The sequence below is a fragment of the Ctenocephalides felis genome, unplaced genomic scaffold (assembly GCF_003426905.1).
Source record: "Ctenocephalides felis isolate EL2017-DRISC unplaced genomic scaffold, ASM342690v1 CF-g0.4_SCAFFOLD_01886, whole genome shotgun sequence".
NCBI lineage: Eukaryota > Metazoa > Arthropoda > Insecta > Siphonaptera > Pulicidae > Ctenocephalides > Ctenocephalides felis.
The window spans coordinates 157,543,044-157,570,404 of NW_020538040.1; the positions used below are offsets into that span (position 1 = coordinate 157,543,044).

The 27,361-nt window shown below is 30.6% G+C and overlaps 1 protein-coding gene across 1 annotated transcript; it reads left to right on the plus strand.

Moving 5' to 3' along the window:
* Positions 1–15,011: 15,011 nt before the first annotated feature.
* LOC113376117 (protein cycle-like) lies at positions 15,012–20,266 on the plus strand. Its single transcript, XM_026616042.1, has 5 exons — positions 15,012–15,100; positions 16,109–16,331; positions 17,356–17,455; positions 17,547–17,684; positions 19,944–20,266. Exons 1-5 carry the CDS (start codon positions 15,012–15,014, stop codon positions 20,264–20,266), a joined length of 873 nt encoding a protein of 290 aa, XP_026471827.1.
* The last annotated feature ends 7,095 nt before the right edge of the window (positions 20,267–27,361 follow it).

The following is a 27,361-nucleotide window of genomic DNA, read 5'->3' on the forward strand; positions in this document are numbered from 1 at the left end:
GTGCGTATGCATATGTAGCATTTGGACAGATAAGGTAACAAATCCTAAGGTCTTAAGAAAAGTAGACGAAGCAAGGACTCTACTACTGAGCACGATCCTGAAAAGAAAAGGAAACTAGATGGGATTCATTGTGCAAAAAGAGTGTCTTATACATGACGTCGTCGAAGGTAAAATAGAAGGACTAAGAGGATTGGGAAAAAGAAGAATGCAGATGATTAATGACTTACCCGAGAAGAGAAAATACAGGGAACTGAAAGCCGAAGTACAAGATCGAACAGAAGTTTGGAAAGGAAAATACATAGCCGTGAATAAAAAGTGATGAATGGTTATAAAATGGTAATAGAAGTATTGAACAAGGAAGGGAAATGGAATTATATTTTTGGTGCTCAAACACCATGGACCTGCCTTCGAGCAGACTACTATTTACTATTTTACAGTAAATGTTAATTTGAATTTTTATTAAGAATAAAAATTTCAACTAACTTTTGTAGTAATTCATTTTTAATAAATTTAAATAACAATTTAATTACACCCACATATATATATATATATATATATATATATATATATATATATATATGATGAAAGTTTTGTCGACGTTGATACATATTTGTAAATTTTTTAGCAGCCCAACAGTCGAATTAAAAAAGATTAAATAACAAAATTATTTATTCCATTATACGTTTCGACACTTGATGTGTGTCATCATTCAGTAATCTAAAAAACATTTAACATAAATGCACAAGTGATGATAAATATAAATATATATATATATATATATATATATATATATATATATATATATATATATATATATATATATATATATATATATATATATATATCTATATATATATATATATATATATATATATATATATATATATATATATATATATATATATATATATATATATTAAATATAATAATATGTCCGTGATCCATCCCCACCATATGGATCCGTAAAGACGACAATTTATGGAAACTCCTCATGCAGTTATTATTTGCATTAAAGGTAGAAAGGTACAAAATAATAACGTAACTTACATATAATAAATAATTTACAGTGACTATAAATTGTGACAAAAATTATTCTAAGTTTATTTAAAATTATTTAAGAAAAATGATGATGAACTACGATTCTCGGATTAGGTGAGTTTTATATAAATTTATTTAATTCTTGATAATTATTTGGTAATAAATGTGAAGAAAAATATTTGTTAATCTCGTAACAAATTAAGCTCGAAAAAGTTAATAAATGAATTATCTTCATTCTTTTCCTAAATTAAATAATATTCTTTAATATTTTATCTATTCAGAAAATAGAAAGAAAACTATGTTTCAGAAGAATATGTTTCTAAAAAAAAGTAATATACTTCCATACGTTTCGAGTCAAAATTTGATTTCTTGTCCCAATGAATTTGACTTCTTCATTGGATTAAAAGCAAATTATTTAGAAAATACAAAAACCACATTCAAAGAAAAAAATAACTGAGTAATGGTCATGCTAGTGAAAAATAATAAAAACAATTTAGTTTTAAAAATTTAAGTTGATATTAAATTTCAATATACAAAAGTAATGAATTAAATCAATACTAGTTATTGACCAAAAGTTTGCTAATGATTTTTTGCGTTGAATGTGGTTTAGGTGTTATTTGCGTTTTTCAATTGATTTTTTGTTTAATTATCAAATTTTTTTCAAAATTGAATTGCGCTCTATCTAAAAGACAATATTAAGAGCTAAAACTTTCAGAGAGTTGTGTTTTATCAGTTTAGAACCATTTGAGCCCTTGGGAGCAAGGAAAGACGAGAATGTCCATATTATGGACCACCCTAATGTATATGAGTTTTAGTGATCGGGCAATACATCAATGATGTACTAATTTCTGTTTAGTATGTATTAAATTTATTTGATATTTATACGTTTCGGCAAACGTTCTAACCTTCATAGTTGACCGAAGCATATGGATATCAAATTGACTTATGAAAAGCCATACAATTTTTGTTTAAGTAACTCCTCATCATTAAAACTAAATTCATGTATAATGATATCAATGTTAATCTCAAGATTTTACATACATATATACATCACGACACTTTGTAAGAAATAAATATAATATAAGTTTATGAATTATAAAGAAACATGAAACATCAATATTATTCTTACAAGGTAGAGATTTAATGTAGAGATCCTAAAGCGTACAACGAGATTGAATATAGATTGAAAGGTAACGCTTTAAAAAAACTTCAATATAATACTCATTTGCTAGTAATATTACTTAAGTTATCTAAAAAACTAGTTGATGAAACACTGAACATTTTTTATTAAAATATAATATGTCATTTATTATCTTATTCCTGATATTCCTTTATATTTATTTAAAGAAATTAATTTAATTGAACGAACTCTATCCAGATTATTTATATACTAAAATAAATAAGTATTTTCATAAGCAAAATTGAATTATACAATTACTTATTTATATATATTTAAACGTAGCTAAATGAAATGACAGAAAACTGCCAAGTCCATCATAACAAAGAAATGGCAGTGACATTTATACAAAAGGGTGCTGCCATTTTCCAAAGGAGAAATGCATCTGCATCAGACTTATATAATTATATTTACGCACAAATGCGTTTTGTTCTTTATAAATTCTCTCAGATTCACCCACTTTGTTTCAAATATGTCAACATGTATATAAATATCGTTTAATTAAAAATCACACTTGTAAGAAGGTAATTATGTCCATGAAAATAACACATTTTGTTATACAATATATTAAATTAAGTACATCTGGAATTAAAACGTCTATATCTAAAACATGAAATTAGCAAATCAGTTTGCCTTCGGGAAGTTAATAATCAAAATGGTTAACTTCCCGCAGGGTAGTTATAGTAATGACCCGAAAATCAAAAATGAAAATGTTTGCATATCTTCACGTTTTGAAGGTTTCTGAACATTTTGGCATACCTCAGAAAAAATGGATGTGTGTGTGTGTTTTGTGTGTCTGCATTTTTTCGTTTCGGATGTACGGATCAACATATTTGAATGGTTCAAAAAATATTCGATTCCTATTTATGGGGAGATGTGCTGATTAGTTTTTGGCAAAAGCAGGTCCAGCCGTTACGGAGCAAAGAGTGCAGAAAATACAAATCGAGTTTTTGAGAGAACGGAATATCCGATTGAATAATCCAAAAAACATTCAATTTGTAATGATTGGGAGAAGTTGTGTTTAGTTTTTGGCAAAGGCAAGCCCAGCTGAAGAAGGTTTTGAAGATACCGAGCTAATTGCAAGTGCAAAAAATGGCAGTTTTTGAGAGAACTAAGCATTTTTTTTAAATTTTTTGTATATCGAAAATAATTATATTTGATTTAATTTTAATTCTGGCTAAATTTCTAAAGCTTACTTATATACTTCAATAAATAATTTCAACTTTGTTTTTCAGTTCATTTAATTCTTATAAATATTAGAAAATGTTGTAGTATTTATAATAATCTATTTCAAAACATTTAATATTCCTCGAACATTTAGTAACGGTACGTAAAATTCCAGCAATTTGCCTTAAGGAACGATGCCATACACAACTTGTATGTAATATTTTTATAGGCTAAACATGGAAACTATTGCATAATGTACGGAGCATTTTTACAAACTTTCAGTATCAATGCATTTAAAATTTTAATAAAATTCTTTAGATAAGTCAAATTTCTTATGATTGGTAATTATCCCTGATAAGTAACTAAAATTTTAATTTTTTTTAAGATCTTTAAATTCTTTAATAAAATTTGAAAGTCCCACTTGAGAAATTGAAATGTTTACTCTATTATTAAGTAATACTTATAAATGTTTATATACAAATCAATGTGAATTTATTGCGTAATTTAAGAATCTCCTTATGTGTATTAACCTTTTCCACTCGGATGCCGTCAAATATATATTGATTCCGGAATTCGCGAGTGGAAAGGCTTAATTTGATTTTAAAATTCTTCAAAAGCTTGATGGTAAAAATGAACACTTTATCCTCGGCAACTTCAAAACAACAGGATCCAAAATTTATCATAAATCAATGGGCTCTACGCGATATGAATCGAAATAGTTTTTTAACATCATCTGAATTGATGATAGTATCCGAAAACTTTGCAAATACATACGTAGGAAATACATTTGAAAATACTTACAAAAAGCATACATTATTACATACATCGATTTATTCCTTCGTATGCGAAAACAATCTTATAATGGAAAATAATGTAAATCGATCTTAAACTTTTAACAAAATTACGTAGGATTATTAATTCAGAATTACCTAACTAAAACTACTCAATTCATTTGATACTTAATGAAATTCAATTAGGTTCAATTGTTGATTATTAGAACTATGGAATTTCAATCACCTGCCTCCGGCAGCCTGATGTCAAGCAACAGTAATATCGGTTGCATCAATTAAAACATTCATCACCATTACAGAAATTGTAATAATAAAAAATCATCATATAGAGATAGGACAACTGTTTGTGTTGCCAACTATAAAGTCGACACAGTTAAGTAAATCGTCTAATTTTAATTTTTACAAACGTCAAAAAAACTACTCATTTTCTCAAACTTTAATGAATTTTCAAAATTAAACTACATGTTGTAAGGCCGTAATATTTCAGTAAGTTTTGTAAGACCATGATATATTACGCCTACAAAAAGTTCCATGAAAATCGGCTTAAAGTTTTCTTTCAACAGTTAATTACAAGAAAATATCTCGGTAGATTTTCACCTAAAACTAATCAGTATCATTCCCAACTAATATCTTTTGAACTGTTTTTGATTTTTTAAAATCGATTTGGTAGTATGAGCTTAAATGTGTGTTTAACACTTTTTTCCAAATTGCAAAGGAACGGCTCGGCCGATCGTCGCACAAAATGAGAAACGATAATCCTCATATAGAAACATCAAATGGTTTTTAAATTTCTGAAATCGGTTCAGGCGTTTTTGAACAAACGTAGATAAAAGGTCTAATTTTAACTAATGCCAAAAAAACGATACTAACTTTTACAAATTTAGACGAGTTTTTAAAGTTAAACGAGTTGTCGTAGAGCAGTAATATTTTAGTATGATCTATAAGATTATGGTATCTGCCGTCAAAAAAAAAAATCAAAAACGCCGAAAAAAACTTTTTTAACACTTTATTGCAAGAAAACAACTCGACCGATATTTATCAAAAACTAATCAGGTCGATTCCAAGCAAATATCTTTCAAACGGTTTCTGAACTTTCAAAATCGATTCAGAATTTGTGGACGAAAAATTTTTCACTTTCATGATATCTATAAAGAAACGGCTTGGTCGATCGTCGCACAAAACTGACATACAATAGTCCTCATCGAGATACATCGAATGGCTTTTAAATTTTTGAAATCGGTCCGGCCGTTTTTGAGAAAGCGTCCATTTACGGTAAAAAATCTGTCCACACATAATTTTTCCAAATTTGGTCTCGCAAAAGAACGATACTAACTTTTGCAAATTTAGACGAGTTTTTAAAGTTAAACGAGTTGTCGTAGAGCAGTAATATTTTAGTATGATCTATATAAGACTATGGTATCTGCCGTCAAATAAAAATCAAAAATCACCGAAAAAAACTTTTTTAACACTTTATTGCAAGAAAACAACCCGACCGATCTTTATCAAAAACTAATCAGGTCGATTCCAAGCAAATATCTTTCAAACGGTTTTTGAAATTTTAAAATCGATTCAGAATTTCGGGCTAAAACGTGGACGAAAAATTTTTCACTTTCCTGATATTTATAAAGAAACGGCTTGGCCGATCGTCGCACAAAACTGACATACAATAGTCCTCATCGAGATACATCGAATGGCTTTAAAATTTTTGAAATCGGTCTAGCCGTTTTTGAGTTACGGTAAAAAATCTGTTCGCACATAATTCTTCCAAATTTGGTCTCATGGCTTGAAATGTCAAGAAAACATAAAATTAGCGAATCGGATTTTTGATGAAAACATAAACTTCTCCTCTGGGAAGTTAATAAGAAAATTAAATTATTGATCAAAAATTCTGTAAAATGGATCTTGAAATTGGGTCGTGTTACGTTTAAATCATTTTTCACCTTACGTAATATTAACGTGATATATAGTTAAGAGGAATGTGTAGTTTCGTTGTGAACAATTTCTCGCGCAGTTAGAAAGTAGAATCCTAATAAATGCACTTACTAATGAAACATGCAACTTTAGCCAACTCCTTGATAATACAACTATTGGCGTAGCTAATGTAATATCAAATGTTTCTTTTAAAAGAACTTTGTTAAAAACATTGTTTCAGACATAAGTTTTACGGCAATAGTCCTGAGAATGAAATGATTAATTTAGAAAAAGTTGAAATCATAAGATTTATGTGTATGATCTACATAGACCAATCGTAAAATTGCAATCCGTAATAAAATTACATATAAATATGAGAAGATATATAATAATACCCCTCTTAACGCCGCTTCGTTTAGCGCTGTTTCTATCTAGCACCTTTTTCTGCTCGGGACTTCTCCAAAATATAGGTGAAATCGTAGTAAAAATAATAGAATTAGCAAAATAAACACTCTGTATGAGATAAATATGAGAATTATTTATTTATAGTTATTTTGCTTAAGTTGAACATTAGTAGTTAATTACCAGCAATTATTTTTGTTTTATGTGGCATATATATATATATATATATATATATATATATATATATATATATGTTGTTACATGCATTTCTTGTCCTTTTTGGGAAAAATTTAAACCCAAAAATTTATTTTGGGTGAAACAGATAAAGAAAAACCTAACTTAAGGGAGGAAGTCCATATAGACGCATAAAAATAGGTCATATTTTAAAAGTATTTTTAAACGTGATGGAATTAGTTTATTGTTTTTAAACTTTAACACAACTTTAATAAATCGCCACTGAATTTTTAGACCCGTCCGACTACTAGTTTTTATTTTATAGCAATCTGACAGAACCGACAATTCTCGCAATGGGGGATCATTGGGAAATTTTTCGGCCAAAAATCGAAGTTTCTCTGATTCGACTTATATTCAAAAAGTACATATATTATGACTTTAATAAATCGCCACTGAATTTTTAGACCCTTCCGACTACGAGTTTTTATTTTATAGCAATCTGACAAAACCGACAATTCTCGCAATGGGGGACCATTGCGACTTATATTCAAAAAGCCCAAAGGCGTTTTTTTCACGTTATTCTAGCCCACAAGACAATTCACCTGACGTCTAATTGAAGCTTCTACGTGCCCGGGAAGTCTGTGAAAAATTAAAAAAACTAACTAATTTTTCATCCATTTTTTGGGCATTTTTACTTGTGAAATCTTTAAGCGCCTATAACTTTTGAACGAATCATCATAGGACATTGATGTTTTCGGATGAAATATACTAAATCAAAAGATCTTTGACCCGGTGTAAAATTTTTTAAAATACCTCTTACCGTTCGCGAGATATATCCCAAAAACCGTTTCAAATTTACAAGTTTGAAACAGTTAAACGCCTATATCTCGGAAAATATTCAACATAGGATCATGATGTATATGAATGAAATATGCGCATTCAAAATATGTATCTGCAGGTGCAAAAATTTTTATGATAGCTCCAACCGTTCCCGAGATATTTGCTAAAAACCACTTATTCATTGTCACATATTAAAAATGCGTTTTTCTCGATATGTCATAAGGTATCAACATTGTGAAAATCATCAAAATCGGAAACAAAAAATTTTCATCCAAAATCGGAATACAAAACGTGACCCTAGGGTCATGCTATAATTTCAGTTTTTTCTTATTTATTCGGCAACCGTTGAGAATAGTAAAATGCAGTTTTTTTCACGTTATTCTAGCCCACAAGACAATTCACCTGACGTCTAATTGAAGCTTCTACGTGCCCGGGAAGTCTGTGAAAAATTAAAAAAACTAACTAATTTTTCATCCATTTTTTGGGCATTTTTACTTGTGAAATCTTTAAGCGCCTATAACATTTGAACGAATCATCATAGGACATTGATGTTTTCGGATGAAATATACTAAATCAAAAGATCTTTGACCCGGTGTAAAATTTTTTAAAATACCTCTTACCGTTCGCCAGATATATCCCAAAAACCGTTTCAAATTTACAAGTTTGAAACAGTTAAACGCCTATATCTCGGAAAATATTCAACATAGGATCATGATGTATATGAATGAAATATGCGCATTTAAAATATGTATCTGCAGGTGTAAAAATTTTTATGATAGCTCCAACCGTTCCCGAGATATTTGCTAAAAACCATTTATTCATTGTCACATATTAAAAATGCGTTTTTCTCGAAAACTATTTGAAGTGCGGTCGAAATTTTTTAATAGCATTTTCCTTATGTCATAAGGTATCAACATTGTGAAAATCATCAAAATCGGAAACAAAAAATTTTCATCCAAAATCGGAATACAAAACGTGACCCTAGGGTCATGCTATAATTTCAGTTTTTTCTTATTTATTCGGCAACCGTTGAGAATAGTAAAATGCAGTTTTTTTCACGTTATTCTAGCCCACAAGACAATTCACCTGACGTCTAATTGAAGCTTCTACGTGCCCGGGAAGTCTGTGAAAAATTAAAAAAACTAACTAATTTTTCATCCATTTTTTGGGCATTTTTACTTGTGAAATCTTTAAGCGCCTATAACTTTTGAAGGAATCATCATAGGACATTGATGTTTTCAAATGAAATATATTAAATCAAAAGATCTTTGACCCGGTGTAAAATTTTTAAAATACCTCTTACCGTTCGCGAGATATATCCCAAAAACCGTTTCAAATTTACAAGTTTGAAACAGTTAAACGCCTATATCTCGGAAAATATTCAACATAGGGTCATGATGTATATGAATGAAATATGCGCATTTAAAATATGTATCTGCAAGTGCAAAAATTTTTATGATAGCTCCAACCGTTCCCGAGATATTTGTTAAAAACCATTTATTCATTGTCACATATTAAAAATGCGTTTTTCTCGAAAACTATTTGAAGTGCGGTCGAAATTTTTTAATAGCATTTTCCTTATGTCATAAGGTATCAACATTGTGAAAATCATCAAAATCGGAAACAAAAAATTTTCATCCAAAATCGGAATACAAAACGTGACCGGTCATGCTATAATTTCAGTTTTTTCTTATTTATTCGGCAACCGTTGAGAATAGTAAAATGCAGTTTTTTTCACGTTATTCTAGCCCACAAGACAATTCACCTGACGTCTAATTGAAGCTTCTACGTGCCCGGGAAGTCTGTGAAAAATTAAAAAAACTAACTCATTTTTCATCCATTTTTTGGGCATTTTTACTTGTGAAGTCTTTAAGCGCCTATAACTTTTGAACGAATCATCATAGGACATTGATGTTTTTGGATGAAATATACTAAATCAAAAGATCTTTGACCCGGTGTAAATTTTTTTAAAATACCTCTTACCGTTCGCGAGATATATCCCAAAAACCGTTTCAAATTTACAAGTTTGAAACAGTTAAACGCCTATATCTCGGAAAATATTCAACATAGGATCATGATGTATACGAATGAAATATGCGCATTTAAAATATGTATCTGCAGGTGCAAAAATTTTTATGATAGCTCCAACCGTTCCCGAGATATTTGCTAAAAACCATTTATTCATTGTCACATATTAAAAATGCGTTTTTCTCGAAAACTATTTGAAGTGCGGTCGAAATTTTTTAATAGCATTTTCCTTATGTCATAAGGTATCAACATTGTGAAAATCATCAAAATCGGAAACAAAAAATTTTCATCCAAAATCGGAATACAAAACGTGACCCTAGGGTCATGCTATAATTTCAGTTTTTTCTTATTTATTCGGCAACCGTTGAGAATAGTAAAATGCAGTTTTTTTCACGTTATTCTAGCCCACAAGACAATTCACCTGACGTCTAATTGAAGCTTCTATGTGCCCGGGAAGTCTGTGAAAAATTAAAAAAACTAACTAATTTTTCATCCATTTTTTGGGCATTTTTACTTGTGAAGTGTTTAAGCGCCTATAACTTTTGAACGAATCATCATAGGACATTGATGTTTTCGGATGAAATATACTAAATCAAAAGATCTTTGACCCGGTGTAAAATTTTTTAAAATACCTCTTACCGTTCGCGAGATATATCCCAAAAACCGTTTCAAATTTACAAGTTTGAAACAGTTAAACGCCTATATCTCGGAAAACATTCATCATAGGATCATGATGTATATGAATGAAATATGCGCATTTAAAATATGTATCTGCAGGTGCAAAAATGTTTATGATAGCTCCAACCGTTCCCGAGATATTTGCTAAAAACCATTTATTCATTGTCACATATTAAAAATGCGTTTTTCTCGAAAACTATTTGAAGTGCGGTCGAAATTTTTTAATAGCATTTTCCTTATGTCATAAGGTATCAACATTGTAAAAATCATCAAAATCGGAAACAAAAAATTTTCATCCAAAATCGGAATACAAAACGTGACCCTAGGGTCATGCTATAATTTCAGTTTTTTCTTATTTATTCGGCAACCGTTGAGAATAGTAAAATGCAGTTTTTTTCACGTTATTCTAGCCCACAAGACAATTCACCTGACGTCTAATTGAAGCTTCTACGTGCCCGGGAAGTCTGTGAAAAATTAAAAAAACTAACTAATTTTTCATCCATTTTTTGGGCATTTTTACTTGTGAAATCTTTAAGCGCCTATAACTTTTGAACGAATCATCATAGGACATTGACGTTTTCGGATGAAATATACTAAATAAAAAGATCTTTGACCCGGTGTAAACTTTTTTAAAATACTTCTTACAATTCGCGAGATATATCCCAAAAACCGTTTCAAATTTACAAGTTTGAAACAGTTAAACGCCTATATCTCGGAAAATATTCAACATAGGATCATGATGTATATGAATGAAATATGCGCATTTAAAATATGTATCTGCAGGTGCAAAAATTTTTATGATAGCTCCAACCGTTCCCGAGATATTTGCTAAAAACCACTTATTCATTGTCACATATTAAAAATGCGTTTTTCTCGAAAACTATTTGAATTGCGGTCGAAATTTTTTAATAACATTTTCCTTATGTCATAAGGTATCAACATTGTGAAAATCATCAAAATCGGAAACAAAAAATTTTCATCCAAAATCGGAATACAAAACGTGACCCTAGGGTCATGCTATAATTTCAGTTTTTTCTTATTTATTCGGCAACCGTTGAGAATAGTAAAATGCAGTTTTTTTCACGTTATTCTAGCCCACAAGACAATTCACCTGACGTCTAATTGAAGCTTCTACGTGCCCGGGAAGTCTGTGAAAAATTAAAAAAACTAACTAATTTTTCATCCATTTTTTGGTCATTTTTACTTGTGAAATCTTTAAGCGCCTATAACTTTTGAACGAATCATCATAGGACATTGATATTTTCGGATGAAATATACTAAATCAAAAGATCTTTAACCCGGTGTAAAATTTTTTAAAATACCTCTTACCGTTCGCGAGATATATCCCAAAAACCGTTTCAAATTTACAAGTTTGAAACAGTTAAACGCCTATATCTCGGAAAATATTCAACATATGATCATGATGTATATGAATGATATATGCGCATTTAAAATATGTATCTGCAGGTGCAAAAATTTTTATGATAGCTCCAACCGTTCCCGAGATATTTGCTAAAAACCATTTATTCATTGTCACATATTAAAAATGCGTTTTTCTCGAAAACTATTTGAAGTGCGGTCGAAATTTTTTAATAGCATTTTCCTTATGTCATAAGGCATCAACATTGTGAAAATCATCAAAATCGGAAACAAAAAATTTTCATCCAAAATCGGAATACAAAACGTGACCCTAGGGTCATGCTATAATTTCAGTTTTTTCTTATTTATTCGGCAACCGTTGAGAATAGTAAAATGCAGTTTTTTTCACGTTATTCTAGCCCACAAGACAATTCACCTGACGTCTAATTGAAGCTTTTACGTGCCCAGGAAGTCTGTGAAAAATTAAAAAAACTAACTAATTTTTTATCCATTTTTTGGGCATTTTTACTTGTGAAATCTTTAAGCGCCTATAACTTTTGAAGGAATCATCATAGGACATTGATGTTTTCAGATGAAATATACTAAATCAAAAGATCTTTGACCCGGTGTAAAATTTTTTAAAATACCTCTTACCGTTCGCGAGATATATCCCAAAAACCGTTTCAAATTTACAAGTTTGAAACAGTTAAACGCCTATATCTCGGAAAATATTCAACATAGGATCATGATGTATATGAATGAAATATGCGCATTTAAAATATGTATCTGCAGGTGCAAAAATTTTTATGATAGCTCCAACCGTTCCCGAGATATTTGCTAAAAACCATTTATTCATTGTCACATATTAAAAATGCGTTTTTCTCGAAAACTATTTGAAGTGCGGTCGAAATTTTTTAATAGCATTTTCCTTATGTCATAAGGTATCAACATAGTGAAAATCATCAAAATCGAAAACAAAAAATTTTCATCCAAAATCGGAATACAAAACGTGACCCTAGGGTCATGCTATAATTTCAGTTTTTTCTTATTTATTCGGCAACCGTTGAGAATAGTAAAATGCAGTTTTTTTCACGTTATTCTAGCCCACAAGACAATTCACCTGACGTCTAATTGAAGCTTCTACGTGCCCGGGAAGTCTGTGAAAAATTAAAAAAACTAACTAATTTTTCATCCATTTTTTGGGCATTTTTACTTGTGAAATCTTTAAGCGCCTATAACTTTTGAACGAATCATCATAGGACATTGATGTTTTCGGATGAAATATACTAAATCAAAATATCTTTGACCCGGTGTAAAAATTTTTAAAATACCTCTTACCGTTCGCGAGATATATCCCAAAAACCGTTTCAAATTTACAAGTTTGAAACAGTTAAACGCCTATATCTCGGAAAATATTCAACATAGGATCATGATGTATATGAATGGAATATGCGCATTCAAAATATGTATCTGCAGGTGCAAAAATTTTTATGATAGCTCCAACCGTTCCCGAGATATTTGCTAAAAACCATTTATTCATTGTCACATATTAAAAATGCGTTTTTCTCGAAAACTATTTGAATTGCGGTCGAAATTTTTTAATAGCATTTTCCTTATGTCATAAGGTATCAACATTGTGAAAATCATCAAAATCGGAAACAAAAAATTTTCATCCAAAATCGGAATACAAAACGTGACCCTAGGGTCATGCTATAATTTCAGTTTTTTCTTATTTATTCGGCAACCGTTGAGAATAGTAAAATGCAGTTTTTTTCACGTTATTCTAGCCCACAAACAATTCACCTGACGTCTAATTGAAGCTTCTAGGTGCCCGGGAAGTCTGTGAAAAATTAAAAAAACTAACTAATTTTTCATCCATTTTTTGGGCATTTTTACTTGTGAAATCTTTAAGCGCCTATAACTTTTGAACGAATCATCATAGGACATTGATGTTTTCGGATGAAATATACCAAATCAAAAGATCTTTGAGCCGGTGTAAAATTTTTTAAAATACCTCTTACCGTTCGCGAGATATATCCCAAAAACCGTTTCAAATTTACAAGTTTGAAACAGTTAAACGCCTATATCTCGGAAAATATTCAACATAGGATCATGATGTATATGAATGAAATATGCGCATTTAAAATATGTATCTGCAGGTGCAAAAATGTATTTCAAATTATATTATAAACACTTTTAAATGTTTTAAAATTCAATAGAATTGAATAACTTCAATGACTTATATACATTTATACATAAGCATTTTGGATGTTTTTTGATAAAAATGCAAAAAAAAAAATGAAAATACAAAATAGTATGCATAAACTGAATTAAAATTTATTTGATTTTTTAAGCATATGCGTTTATATCATTTTTATTTTAGGACACAATAAATGTTTGATTTTGAAAAAATAACCACAGTTATTAATTTTACTACATAGCCAATTTTTTGCCCATTTTTTGTAGCCCCATTATTATCATGTTAAGATCGCCCTGTTTAGCGCTGTTTCGCTTTACGCTCTACTTTTCTGAAACGTAACCCCCATGTTATGCGGAGTATTATTGTGCATATGCAATATTCTGCCATCTGTACTAATTGAAACGTTATATTCTTCTATATATAGAAATAAAATGAACTCGAACATTATTTTTTATATCAGAAGTGAAATATGATTATCGTTGCAATTAATGATAATATTTTTGTAAATACAGTAGAACTCCAATTATCCGAATTAATGGGGACCCATTCGGATAATCAAATATTCGGATAATCGGAGTTTTTTTTTAAATTGCCATTGGAGAGAAAAAAAGTTACGTTTTGATATTGCACTATTTTTTTATTGAATTAAATGAAAAAAACATGATATTTTCACATGTTTTAAATATAAATAAAATATACTTATGTACAAGTTTAGAAATAAAAATCATTGTTTTTTAAACATCTCCGTTAAATCAAAACAAACAAAGTGCCTACACTGGCTTTGCGGGTGGAAGAATAATAGCGCACTTAAACTTTTTTTGGACAATTTTTTTTCTGAAAGTGATTCGGATAATCGGCGATTCGGATAGTCAGAGTTCAGATAGTCGGAGTTCGGATAATTGGAGTTCGGATAATTGGAGTTCTACTGTAGTCATTTAAAATTTTATGCGCCTGATAACCAGTCTAGCGTATTTCAGTCTAATATTTGATAAGTTATTGTTATCGATTTAATACTGAAATGAATAGAAGAAAAAAAATTATAGAGAGCATCAAAGTGACCACGACGAAGACAACGGAGAAGATGCAAAGTCGTGTAGAACCAGTGAGGATTGCAGAAAGTATGTTTAAAAATTAGATATTTGTAGGACTTTTTTCCAAAATTTAGTTCTGACATTTGTCAAATAATACTATTCGATTATATTGAAGGCAAAATCATTCAGAAATCGAGAAAAGACGAAGAGATAAAATGAACGCCCTTCTCAAAGAACTGTCTCAATTGGTTTCTGGAGGTAATCAGTCAAGAGGCAGGTCTGATAAACTAGGCGTTCTTAGAAGGTGAGGACATGTAATGCTACTGTTGATCGTAATAATATCAGAAACAAGATGAATTTAATTAAATATTCATGTTCATTACAACTTGCATTGGATAATAAGTTATGAACGTAAAATGAATTTGACAAGAAACAAAGAAAGAGAATGAAAGTTTAAATTTATTTATTTAATTTTTTATCATTTAATTTTTTTTAAATTCATTTAATTAGAATTATTATTAATTTTAATTAAATCTATCTTAAATTGCATGTGTAAAAATACGTTATGCAGTTAATAATACCGTACTATACCCGTTTTTTTATTTTTTTTTTATTCATGCAACTTTTCCTTAATAAAATATATTCAAATGAAGAATGTGCAACTGAAAAGCCTACGCTTTTTTCAAAAATATTAATTTTTATATGAAATTTTATCGACGTAACGGGTATATGTAATATACTATTTTTTCGGGAACTGTTGAACTATAATATATATTGAATATATATAAAATTATAAACTGTTAGGACTCGTTTTCAAGAAAAATGTATTTCTTCTCATGAAAAACCTTTAACTAAGAAGTGCCAAGAATTTTGGTATGTTTAAAATAAGTAAAGTTAGCTTTATATTACCCGTGACTCCACAATATATAATAGGATATGCAAAAAACCGTTTAAAATACGAACCTGCAATTTTTTTTACAACTAATATTGTCGTTGCATAGCTTTGATGAAGAAAAATGATTGACCAATTTTTATTTATTCATAATTCCAGTAAATTAAGAAATTCAATAGTTAATATCATGTAATTCATGATTTTTTTTTCAATTATGCCACATAATAATGCAAATTATATTTTATAAAAAATTTATAATTATAAGACTCTCAGCAAGTAACGCATCATATCTGCAGTCAATAGAATTTGCATAATTGAGAATAACAATCGAATAAATTCTAATTTACTTCTCATTCTAATTTACTATAAAAAATATGTATACCTTCTTGAGCTCAAGAAACAGGTACTTCACAATTTCAGGGCAGTGTTTCGGGTTCGATGTGCTCAAAATTCAAAACATGGTACTAACACTGGTGAAGCTGCAAATACGGAACTAGTTAATCGCTGGAAGCCCAGTGATATCGACATAAAAGCTTTAGGACAAAAAATACCAGAGCAATGTTTTTTGTTTGCAGTCGGTTGTTCCAGAGGAAAAATATTATATACATCCACATCGATTGCTAACGTACTGCGTTATAAACAAGTAGGTGACACATTTAATAAAATATTGTCATTATCATAGGGTAGAGGGGGGCTAGTTGAGCATAGGGGCAAGTTGAGCAATCAAAAGATCTCGAAAACTATTCACCGTCCGTTTAGGCATTATATGGCGGAATGATAGAGGTTTGGGAGAAATAAACATCCCGCGATCGCTAGTGGTCGCTCGACAAATGAGTGAGGTTCACGGGCGTTTTGTTTATTTTGAGACCAAAAACTAAAAAAGTAATTCATCACGAGTTTTAGTCTGGTTTAGTCAAATGTTATTTATTTTTAATCAGGTAAATGATATTCTTCCATATAATTATAGTACTTTTAATATGCACAGAGATTCTGGGTATAATTCTCATGTTTTTTTTTATAAACTCACTTTTATTTTGAAATTCCGAGTTGGGGTGAGCATAGATGCTAAACTTGTTCTGTCACTAAGACAATTACCATTAACTTCCAGAAATTGATTTTTATTTTTAACATTTAAGCTAAGTCTATAAAGAAATAATGATTTTAAACAAAAATACTGAATATAATGGTAAAATAATTCCTAAGATATGATATTGTTTTGTTGATTCTACTTTTCGTTAATTATTCAAACCAAATTACTATAAGTTTTGTTTTCTCTGTCAATACAGACTATAAATATAGTATATTAAAAATTAATTTTATTTCATCACTAATCGACATTGAACCTATGATTTAATTATACTTTCTTAGTGCTCAATTTGCCCCACCTATGGGGTACATTGAGCATACTTGACTTTTTGCATTTAAATAGCTGTAGCATTTAAATTTTACTTATAACCAAAAAATTGTATTAACACTTTTGTTAAGCGATAAACAACAAATCCATTAAGCCGTATAGCAATTTATTGAGACTTTTCATTGAGAGCTACATCCGTTTAAGTAAAAATTTGCTCAACTAGCCCCACCCTACCCTACATTAGTTGATCAAACCATAATTGTTTAAACAACTAAAGCAACATTTATAAAAATTGCGTTTTATCTGACACTAGTCCGAACTTGTGAGCCACAGTTGGTTTGATGTGTTACATCCAAAAGACGTACCAAAAGTGAAAGAACAGTTGTCTGTTCTTGATTTAACAGATGCCAAATGTAAGTTTATGAACACATCATTATTTTAGATAAATTCGCAATTCTTTGCTATACAATTTTAATAATGTTATTATAATAAAATAATCAATAGGTCTCTATTCTGATACGTTTCGAACATTCTTTCCTGGAGCAAGGCGATCATTTTGCTGTCGAATGCGAGTAAAAACAACAAGCATTTTGAACGATGATGCAGATACATCTACAGACGACCCTCGACTACCTTTTGAAGGTCTATTTTTTTATATTACAGTATTAGCCAGAAAGCATGGAAGTTTTATTTTTAATGTCTATATCAGTGGTTCCCAAAGTGGGCGCCAGCCAGTTAAAGATTACCCATAAATCAGTTAACGCGTCGTATAATTAAAAATCGGCCACTTGGTAGATTGAAAAGATCTGAAGCACCTTCACAAATAACGCGAGTAATCTGTTTGTTGCATAAAAGCTTGTAAAACCGATTTTAATATTGCGACTTCTATCCGTTTATCTAGTTTCGCGAACAATGTTGCAATCATAAAAATACATTACGTAATTTGCAATTACTCTATATGTTTGTAATTATTATTAAAAATGAAACTTTTTAAATTTTCTTAGTATTTACTACTTTAAACCTAAATTGGCATAGTCCAATTGCGCAATGCATCTGCCGCCAAACGAAAGTTATGATCTTTGTCAAAAGTTAAATGTTTAAAAGTGTATGTGCAAGAAATGGTGTGTACCATAATTACAGGAAGTCGATTTAAAATACCTTAATATTTTATCAGAACTTTTTGTAAACGATGGTTCATACTTTCTCTGTGAGTCGACAATTTGTGTAACTTTTCAACGCGTGCAACTTTACCAAATTTTGTAAGAAATTTTGTGACGGATACATGATTATTACTTGCCTTCTGGCTGCAGAATGAGATCCCGATGGCTTACCCACAAATTTGGTCTGTCATTGAAAAATTTCTGATTGCATTTCCGTCATCTTAAAAAATAAAGAAACCGATTACTAATAGTCGATCGTGGTGATTTAAGATTTTGACGAAGATAGAACCGAAAATTGCTAAATTGGTAGCAGCGCACCAGATTCGTCCCTCACATTAAAATTATAATGATTGTATCTTTATTCTGAATATAGTTTTATAATTTCAAACTTTGATGTTATTTTACAGCCTTCTTTTGAAAGAGTAAAAGATTAATTTTGACAACGTCCATTATTTTAATAAATAAATCATCCAATGTTTTGCAAAATCTTTCCGTCAGCTGTGATGTACCAATTGCAATTGCATTTCATTACAAATATATCCGTAATATATCTGAAAAATTCAATACAGTGACCTGAGGGCCTAGAAAATTTGAAATTCACTGATGGTGCAATTGTTTTCCGAATGTTTTATGATTTATTAAAACAGCGCACTCTATCAAAATTGGTTTATTATTCGTCAATTTATCTTTTACAGATACGATAATTTTTATATATCTTATTAATTGCTATTGAAATGAAAAAAAAATTGGGGGCGCTGAGTAATATTTTCTTGGAAAGGGGGCTGTAGGTAAAATAAGTTTGGGAATCACTGGTCTATATACTTTAGATTTTTTGTTAGGCACTAAGCTATTAGTGATATAATAATAGTTATTTGATAAATATGCGATTAACCCTCCGTCGGTCGGATATTTTTTCACCTTCGAACGGTCGGAAAGGTCTGGCTGGACCACCATTCATTTTACATGCATTTATATGGGATAAATAAGTTTTTGGTGTCTTATATATTAACGATTATATAAAAAAATCAAGAAATATAAAAAAAATCGTTACTTTTTTTGTTAATTTTTCTGTTTTAAATCAATGAAAAATAATATTTATTCTTTTTCGGCGCCTTTGAAATGAATGTGAAATTCAAATGAAAACAAAATGAGGTGCGTCGCCTTTGAAATGAGCTGTAAAACTCAAAGTGAATATACAATTTCACTACAGGTTTGCCAAAAAAATTTCGAACGCAGTACGGGTAGAAAAATTGTTTATAATGTGTGCATTATTCATCCGATTTTCAGTGTTTGCGATTACCAATAAGTTTGGTAGGTTCTCAAGGAACTCTCGTCATGAAAATACTAACATTCATGTTAGAACACATAGCAAAGAATATAAACAACGCAGTTTGAATAGAAAATACCATGAAAAAAGACAAAATACTGGTTTACATATATCAAAAAGCGTATATTTCATACAAAATGTATGGGTGGTCTAGACAGACCTTTCCGACCGTTCGAAGTATAAAAAAGTTAATATCCTTATAATTATCCTTCTGTACATTTTTTCGTCCTGATTTTTTCATTGATCGTCAGCTAATTAAATTTTAGGAAAAGTCAAGAAATTTCAAGTCGATAGGATTACTAGAAGTATTTTTTTTTTTAATTGAAGTCGAAAAAAGTCTGGCCAGACCACGCCGACCGACGGAGGGTTAAATGTTTTTAAATTATGAAGTTAATATTTTGTCTATGTCCATAGAACGCCGATTCATAGCATTGCAATGCTATGGCTATCTGAAATCAACAAATAATTCCGAACCATGCCTGGTGGCATCGGCCCGACCCATGCCCGCAAAAGTGGTATCGAGCGACAGCTACGCCTCGCGCCATGGCGTAGATGGACGGTGCCTCTACGTTGAACCGCTTTATGGTCTCGTTTTTGGCCAACTGCCTCAAGAAATGGAAGGCAGTACAAATGATAAACATCTCATGGTGCCAGGTGTTAAGCTCAAAGCTTTTAAAAACCCGTGGACTAGGGATACCGAGTTCATGGTCGCACGATATTCAACCGAAAGCGCTTGAATGAATGAATCTGTTAACAGTTAAAAATTATTTTATTGATTGTCGCTTTCATTACTATATTTTGAGAGATCAACTCAAAATAATTAATGTATAAATTATTTACTACAAATGTAACAGTTAAAGAAATACAATGTTTCAATAAAAGCAAAAGTTTTTTCTAGAACCAGTGTAATATCCAGTCAGTGGCGTAACTATAGGGTGCAGGGCTGACAAAATGCCACATGTCCACGATCTAAGAAGAGCTGCGAGATCAGAAATATTTCAGTGATGTATACAGGCTGTCCAGAACTCAATGTCAAGCCGAAACGGGGTGATAGTACTGATCATAACTATCATGAAAAAAAGTTGAAAAAAAAGTTATAACACATACTTTGAAAATTATGAACTTTAAAGTGCAACCAAAACTTTGGTAACCATTTTTCGGTTATTGTGGTTGACTTTTATTATTTTTTTCGTTTAAACTTTGTATCCGTTACCGTAAATAACATTTCTACGACCATAGTCAATAATAATGACACAATTTATCATTTTACATTTTACAATTTATCAAAAGCAAGCATTGATGTAATTCGCTAACACATTTTAGTGCTTTTTTGAAAGTAATGCCTTTCAAAGTCAAATTTTCAAAATTTCAAGTTCATAGTTCAAGAAATAGTCTTAATTTTTGAAAACTTAAGGTAATTGTGTTATTTTGACTTGATCCTAATGGTCCTAGGTCCTAGTAGTGTTAGTTACGGTTACGGATATAAAGTTTGAATTAACAAAATTAATAAAAATTTACCACAATAACAAAAAATGGTCACATTTTTACCAAAGCTCATAATTTTCAAACTACGTGAGATATTTTTTTCCTATTTTTTAACTTCCCGTAGGCTGAGTTATAATAATGGCAAAAAAATCGAAAATGAAAATTTGTATATATCTTTACGTTTCGAAGGTTTCTTAACATTTTGGCATACCTTAGAACAAATGGATGTATGTGTATGTCTGTGTGTGCGCGTGTATGCATCTGCGGATACAATTTTTCGCCGACGATTTCCAAAACACGGATCCACCAATTTGAATGATTTAAAAAACATCAATTCTTATTGATAAGGCAACGTGCTGATTAGTTTTTGGTAAAGGCAGGTTCAACCGTTCCGAAGATACGGAGCAAAAAGTTCCAAAAATGGTCATTCAATTCTTGAGAGAAGCGAGCGTCCGATTCGAATGATTCAAAAAATGTTTTATTTGTATTGACGAAATGAACAACTTTGGGAAAATTTTTGGAAGGACAGGTCTAGCGGTTTCGGAGATCCATTAAAAAAGTGAAAAAAAAGCCAAATTTTCACATATTTTATAGATATTTTGTTACCATTTCTATGGGTTCCGTAACAATGTTATCTGTAATACTGCGACGTGGCGCTCACGCGCTTCGATATTTCGTGTCTAAGTACGCAGCTAACGTACAGCAATCTCTTTGAAATTCAATTTTTTTTTTAATTTTAAAAATCTCAAAAAACGGTTTTTTTTAGAGTTTAAAAAATCTGTTCTAAAAATTTTATTTTTTGAACAATTTGCCTTAAGGCACGATGCCATGCACCACTAGTTTTTCATCACAGTTACCTTCAATACTATTAATTTAATTGATAATAATATCACGACTATCACCAAGTTTCGGCTTGACCTTGTATATTATTGTGGAATTAGTTTAGAACATGTTGTTCTTCTGGATTAATCACACACTTTTTGTATCAAGAACAAGTATCGACAATAATAAAATACTCTGAATTAATGTTTCGCACAGTAGCCTCGTTTATTATTGTTAGTTATTCGTATTGCATTCTGGCACAAAGAGACTTCTGGCAACGCAAATTTATCAAAATCGACCAGCAGAACAGTCCCAAGTCTAGTTCCATGATAGTCAACTACCATTATATTCAGGCCCGGATTTAGAAATTTGGCGCCCCGGGGCACTGACAAAAATGCCGCCCCATCCCTGAAATTTTACGAACTTTTGAACTTTTCTTTAAAGCAATCGCGCTGCTTTAGCTGCGAGGGACAAAATATAGAAGCGCGTAAGCGCCGCGTCGCCGTCTTATATAAACTTATATAAGACAGAACTTATATAAATGTAACAAAATTTATACTTAAGTATATAATAATATATAATAAGTATATATAATAATTATTATTATTATAATATCTTTAAAATATCTGGTAATTTGTCTTATGATCACTTTTGTCTGCCAAATGTTTCTTTTTAAAAATTTTTTATTGGATCATCGAAACCGCTAAACCTGTCCCCCACAAATTTAAGCAGTTATTTATTCTGTAAATTTATTGAAAGTTATTGGACGCTTTTTTCTCAAAAACTCAATTATCATTTTTGGCAAAAAATATTATATTTGTATTGATGGCGAGACATGCTGATTAGCTTTTGGTACAGGCAATTACAAAAAATGATGATTTAGTTTCGATATTTCTTCTCTGAAACAGCTACGCAGCGCGATTGCTTTGAAAAAAGTTCATAATTTTCGAAAAATTTCAAAATACAAAAATGCGTTCTAGAAGCCTTTTTTTCATTTTTCAATAAAATTTAAAGGTCTTTATAAAATGTAATTTTCAGTACGGGATGTTTCAGTAATTGTCTTAAGGCACAATGCCATGAGTAATTAGTTTAATTTTTTTTCCGACGCTATAAGCTTGGAAGTGCACAAATACGTCATTTTAAAAGGGTTCGAGAACTGAAGAACATATTTTTCTTAAACTTTCAGCTTGTTTACGGATCTTTATATTAGCCAAATTGACAAATTTGATAATGACTTATTAACCAATTTGATAATTTACGTTCGGAGAGGGAGGCAAGGCAAAATAATAAATTTTAGTTATCGTTTATTTCAACCCAAATTTTGCACTGCTATCGTATTATGTTTTGTTAATTATATTTCTTGAAATAAAAAATGTTGTTAAAAAAAGTTGATTATATTGTATAGATTTTTTAACTTCCCGTAGGGTAAGTTATTGTAATGGGCCGAAAATCGGAAATAAAAATTTTTACATTTCTCGACGTTTTGAAGGTTTCTGAACATTTTGGCATACCTCAGAAAAAATGGATGTGTGTGTGTGTGTATGTATGTATGGACACAATTTTTCGTCCACGTTTTTGGGCGTACGGATCAACCGATTTGAAAATGGTTCAAAAAACATTTGATTCCTATTGGTAAGGAGATGTGCTGATTAGTTTTTGGCAAAGGCAGGTCCAGCAGTTACGGAGATACGGAGCAAAGAGCGCAGAAAATAGAAATCGAGTTTTTGAGAGAACGATCCGATTTGAATGATCTAAAAAAACATTCAATTAGTAATGATTGGGGAGAAGTGTTTATTAGTTTTTAGCAAAGGCAGGCCCAGCCATTTCGAAGATACGGAGCTAAATATGTAAAAAATGGCAGTTTTTGAGAGAACTAAGCGTCCGATTTGAATGATTCAAAGAACTTTCTGCTTGTCTTAACAAAATAATTAATTTTGGAAAAAAAAATTGTTTAATTTTTTTATTTTTATTTTTTTTTTATTTTTTGTAAATCGAAAATAATTCAGATTTATTTTTTATTCCGACTATAGTTCTAATATACTTTAAACAAATAATTTCAACTCTGCAATTTAGTATATATAATTCTTATAAGTATTAGACAATGTTACAATATTTATAATAATCTATTTGAAAACATTCAGTATTCCTCGAACATTTCGTTACGGTACGGGAAGTTCCAGCAATTTGCCTTAAGGCACGATGCCACCCACCCACTAGTTTCTCACTATCCAAATTTTGCCGCCACCCAAAATCTGCCGCCCTGGGCAGTAGCCCCGATTGCCCCTATTGTAAATCCAGCACGATTATATTGTCTAGGCTACATAACGGTAAAGGAATGGTAAATGTGGGTTAATAAATGCATGGATAGTCAATTCCGAACAACTTCAGGCTGTAACAGATAATTTCAGTAGAGCAGGTATAAACTTACACACGGTTCCTCATGCAGTCACTGGCGGCCATTTTTTGACACGACATATACTTCATGAAGAGGTGACAAACAAAGCAGGCGTACCAATATAAAAGTGTAAATAACCCTAGTACATAATGACAGTTCATAGACGTCAATGTGACAGTTACAATTTAATCAGCTCTCATATATTAATGTATATCAATATATTATATATATTTACTTTTTCTCTACGATCATAATATTACGTAGAGGATTAGTACTGTCATAGTATATAGTAATTCATTGAAGTCTGAAAGTGGTAAAATGTAGTACTTATGTAAGAAGTTTTATTCAGTAAGTTAAATAAAGTACAACTGTTTTCTCCGAAAAAGTTCTTGTATATAAAATGTGAATAATAATCTGTCGAAATAGTTGTGACGTGCATTTATATACCTGAATTTTGTTAAATCTCAATCAATTAGGTGGAGTTCTGTTAGGTGCCACAAAGTTTTGTTCAGGCATTTGAAATTATTTTCAACCTTTTTATAAAATTAACAGTACGTATGGTATTGAAAAATTGAACCTAATTTTGGTCAACAATAAAAAATTAATGCGTTAACATAAGCTTTAGCATTGTTTTTTTTTCAAAAATATACTGTTTTTATAAAAGAAGAAAAACTATCATTTTAATAATAAAAAATTTATTGAAATTATAGAACATATTAATATACATATATTTACAATTTAAAACCTATTTCCATAATATGTTAAAGCATGGTATAATAAATATATTTATGAAATAAAGAAATACCAATCACATTTAATTAACATAATTAAATTATTTGTCGTTAGACACAAAAATGCACACATAAGCAGTGTGTTATGAAATGGCAAAGCTAATAATGTATAGATATTTAAAATTTGAAAACACATTTCCATAACTTGAATGAATGGCATAACTTAAATGAATTATGCAAATAAAGCAAACATCAATAATAGTTAATTATGAAGATAATTAAATTATTTCCAGCATTAAATGCAAAGAATGCAAAGAATCGGCTACACTTCTTGAATCATTTTTATTTATAAAGGTATCATTTGGTGGTAACACCCGCCTTTTTATGGAAGCTCTCAGTGGTCTCAGTAATTTTTGTTATAACAATCTTCATGTATGTTTTTTATAATAAAGTCATCATCTACGCCTGCTTTAATTTGATCTGGAAAAAATATATTACAAATGACAAGAACTTACAACAATGTGATAATTGCATTATGAAAATAAATTAATTATACCTTGATGTTTCTGATTAAATTTTTGATCCAGCCGCACATATTTTATCAAATTTTCATGTCCCACATGTGTCTTCCAGTAATCACTTCAACATGTCCGTCATTATACACCTTGCACATAATTCGTGAGGGACAAGCATGCCCAATTTTTTTGCTACCCCTTAAACATGTTTCCTTTGTATGGTGACTGTGTGATCGATGGCAATTATAATATGAATGGTGCAGCAATTGTCTTTTGTTATGTATGCTGCAGTGTCCTTCACATATGACGTAATACTGTTCTGTTCAATCTCAGTTTTCCAGCTGTAAAAATCTATAGCAAAAAGATGAAATTATAGAAATGTTTGTTGAAAATCTTCATAATTAAAAGTTGACAAACCATTAATAGAAGAAAACAGTTTGTCTTTGTGTTCATATTGATGTGATGATGACACTCAGTATGTTTTGTAGTGCGCTGTACCGGGTGTAAGCATTCCCGCAATCCTCAATGGGCAAGTAATTCTGAGAACCCTTGTAGAACCTATAAATGAACAATTATGGTAACTTTGTGGATTGTAATATTAAATATATTTAAATAATACTTATATTTTAATACCTGTAAAATGTTCTGAGTACAGCGAAGCATTATCTTGGGGTCTGGGTCGCGTTGGGTCACTGGAAAGAATGTGAGCGATCTGGATGATTGGAAAAGTAGTGGGGAAGATGGTTGTCGAATAAAGGAAACAGTATTGGAATTAGCGGTTGTCATATGAATTGGTGAAGCAGGAAGCGCATCCGAGTGGAAGGATGTTGTAGGAATTGGTGAAGCCGAAGAGCATATGAATGGAAGGCTGTCGTTGGTATTGGTGAAGAAGAAATGATGTAGAAGGATTTGGCAAAGCAGGAGAGTTGTGTAAGAAGTTTGTGAAGCAGTAAGGGTACATGAATAAGAAGTAGTGGAAGGAATTAATGAAGAGGTAGAGCATAAGAATGCAGCGCAAGGGATATTTCTGGATTACTTCGGGAATCATAAAATACGTGCATTGGAGTTTGGGAGTCTGTAGGAGATGTGCCTTGTAATGAGGAAGGAGCATGCAAAATTTTTGGCAAAATGTACATTCAAAATTTTGAAAGTACTGCTTAGGCTGTATGTGATGTACTAACTGTTTGTGACGGCAAAGAGAACTAGGGAAGCAAAAGTTTTAAAGCAATGGATACATTGGTTTTACCTTTCATATTGAATATAAAAAGAAAGGGGTTGAACTATAGTATAAACCTAAACTAACTTAAGCTATGATTAAAAGATAACTTATGTATAAAAAAGAAATATGAAACTAAAATAATTAAACCTATAATATGAGCTAAAAGTAACGTAGGAATCAACTAACGAGATAAATATGAAATTCTTAATGAAATGTAACCTAGCTATGAATTGAAATGCAACCTAACCTAAGTGATAAAAACGTACCTTATATATTGTCTAAAATAAAATAATGCAGGAATACCTACTTCTAAGCGATCTAATAATTGAAAATAGCTAGAACATAAATAGTAATATAATAACCTAACCTATAAAACAACGTAAAAAACAAAGAAAAAGACCTTAACCTGTAAAAATATGAACAAATAAAAACTTAGTAATTAAAAAAAAATAAATGTTAATATAATAATGACGAGCAACACACGATTCACAAGAAAATTATACTAAAAGTATTAATAACGCACAAAATAATTAAAAAACGAGGTAGCAAAAAACGCCGGAAAATAATAGACGAACAGAAGAACACATAGCACGAAAACCACACAAAATAAAACATAATAACGCTAAAATCCCATTCAACTTTGCAGCGAATGTGAAACACTTCTG